Raw genomic sequence first — 2,500 nt, forward strand, 5'->3', positions numbered from 1 at the left:
CATCGCCCCCTGGATGGAAGGAAAGGGACTGTTAAGAAATACAACAGAGATAAGGATCACAAATGATGTCTACTTAATGCTTGTAATGTGTGCGGGGGTGGGGGCTACATAGAGGTGTGTTTATATATGCGTATATTTTTGTATGTGGGTATATACATATATAATATATATATATATATATATAATAAAATAATAATATTAGGGAGTACAGCTCCAAACTTACAGGGAAAAATTAGATTTAGGATTAAATCAAATTTCACAGTATAAATATATAAAATATGAATTAGAGATAAAACCACTTTTATATATTATATTAATTATATTTATATTATTTGTTATTTATGTATTGGTTTATGTCTCACTGTTTAGGTTTTATCTCTAATTCATATCATCATCATCATCATCATCATCATTAACGTCCGCTTTCATGCTAGCATGGGTTGGACGGTTCAACTGGGGTCTGGCAAGCCGAAGAAGCTGACCAGGCCAGTCGGATCTGGCAGTGTTTCTACAGCTGGATGCCCTTCCTAACGCCAACCACTCCGAGAGTGTAGTGGGTGATTTTATGTGCCACTGACACAGGTGCCAGACGAGGCTGGCAGACGGCCACGCTCGGATGGTGTGTTTTTTATGTGCCACCGACACAGGTGCCAGACGAGGCTGGCGAACGGCCACGCTCGGATGGTGTTTTTTATGTGCCACCGACACAGGTGCCAGACGAGGCTGGCGAACGGCCACGCTCGGATGGTGTTTTTTATGTGCCACTGACACAGGTGCCAGACGAGGCTGGCAGACGGCCACGCTCGGATGGTGTTTTTTATGTGCCACCGACACAGGTGCCAGACGAGGCTGGCGAACGGCCACGCTCGGATGGTGTTTTTATGTGTCACCGACACAGGTGTCAGACGAGGCTGGCAGACGGCCACGCTCGGATGGTGTTTTTTATGTGCCACCGACACAGGTGCCAGACGAGGCTGGCGAACGGCCACGATCGGATGGTGTTTGTTACGTGCCCACAGCACGGAGGCCAGTCAATGCGGTACTGGCTACGGCCACGTTCGGATGGTTTTCTTATGTGCCACCGGCACTGGTACCACAAAGATACAAATTCCATTGATGTTCATCTATTTTGATTTGGTTTGATATATATATATATATATATATAGTGGCTGTGTGGTAAGTAGCTTGCTTCCCAACCACATATTTCCGGGTTCAGTCCCACTGCATGGCACCTTGGGCAAGTGTCTTCTACTATAGCCTGTTTTTTGAAAAACAAGGGGGGATTTGTGGCGGTGTTCAGTGAACAAATTAAACACACTACCCAGCAGTGGCTAAAACGCAAACCAATCAAGTTTATGTATAAATTTTCTTTTTAATGTTTGTTGCCTTTTACACAATATTAAAACAAGGGATAAAAATTTTCTGAAGCAGAACCCCCGACCCTTAATTTTATCTATGAACCACCACTGACATTGTTGTTATATATTTATATTTTTGTCTTAATGTCTCCCCGCAGGTCACCATGGATGGCGACGAGAACCCGGTTCTTAAAACCCTCAGGGAAAACGTCATAGGGTCAGACCTGATAGTCAATGGCCCCTATGGGCCAGTCAAAGGTAAGCGCAACTTTCTAAAGGCCTCTGTGTTTCACTCACCCTTATTGTATAGAGTCATAATCATCACCACAAGTACCCCCTCCATGTGTGGCTGTGTGGTAAGAAGCCTGCTTCCCAACCACATGGTTCCAGGTTCAACCCCATTGCATGGCACCTTGGGCAACAGTCTTCTGCTGTAACCTTGAGCCAACCACAGCTTTATGAGTGGATTTTGTAGACGTAAACTGAAAGAAGCCTGTTGTATATACGTTTATATATGTATATATATATATAGTTAATCCAAACAAGAAAACACAGAAAAAAACACAGCAACGGGAGGACGTGGAACAATTAAAGTATTATTGGACGCTCAGGAAAGAAGGGAAGAAGGAGGGTTTAACGTTTCGAGCGGAGCTCTTTGTCGGAAACAAAGGAGAAGGAAAGATCCCGAGAAGGGAAGACAGAAGAAAAAAATTTTTTGCTGGTGGTGCTCAAGAGATCACATGTTGAAATCATATATATATATATATATATATATATATATATATATTATATAGGCGTAGGAGTGGCTGTGTGGAAAGTAGCTTGCTTACCAACCACATGGTTCCGGGTTCAGTCCCACTGCGTGGCATCTTGGGCAAGTGTCTTCTGCTATAGCCCCAGGCCGACCAATGCCTTGTGAGTGGATTTGGTAGACGGAAACTGAAAGAAGCCCATCGTATATATGTATATAAATATATATATATAGGCGTAGGAGTGGCTGTGTGGAAAGTAGCTTGCTTACCAACCACATGGTTCCGGGTTCAGTCCCACTGCGTGGCATCTTGGGCAAGTGTCTTCTGCTATAGCCCCAGGCCGACCAATGCCTTGTGAGTGGATTTGGTAGACGGAAACTGAAAGAAGTC

The 2,500-nt window shown here is 44.0% G+C and overlaps 1 protein-coding gene across 1 annotated transcript in view; it reads left to right on the top strand.

The window, feature by feature from the left end:
• The window catches only part of LOC115226914, a gene marked incomplete at its 3' end in the record, with an annotated part of 18,163 nt that overhangs the window by 5,450 nt on the left and 10,213 nt on the right, over nt 1–2,500 (top strand). The window contains exon 2 of the mRNA XM_029797893.2: nt 1,517–1,616. Within this exon, the coding sequence (XP_029653753.2) occupies nt 1,517–1,616 (100 nt within the window). The remainder of the gene's footprint in view (nt 1–1,516; nt 1,617–2,500) is intronic.

Source organism: Octopus sinensis, unplaced genomic scaffold (genome assembly GCF_006345805.1).
Source record: "Octopus sinensis unplaced genomic scaffold, ASM634580v1 Contig00514, whole genome shotgun sequence".
NCBI lineage: Eukaryota > Metazoa > Mollusca > Cephalopoda > Octopoda > Octopodidae > Octopus > Octopus sinensis.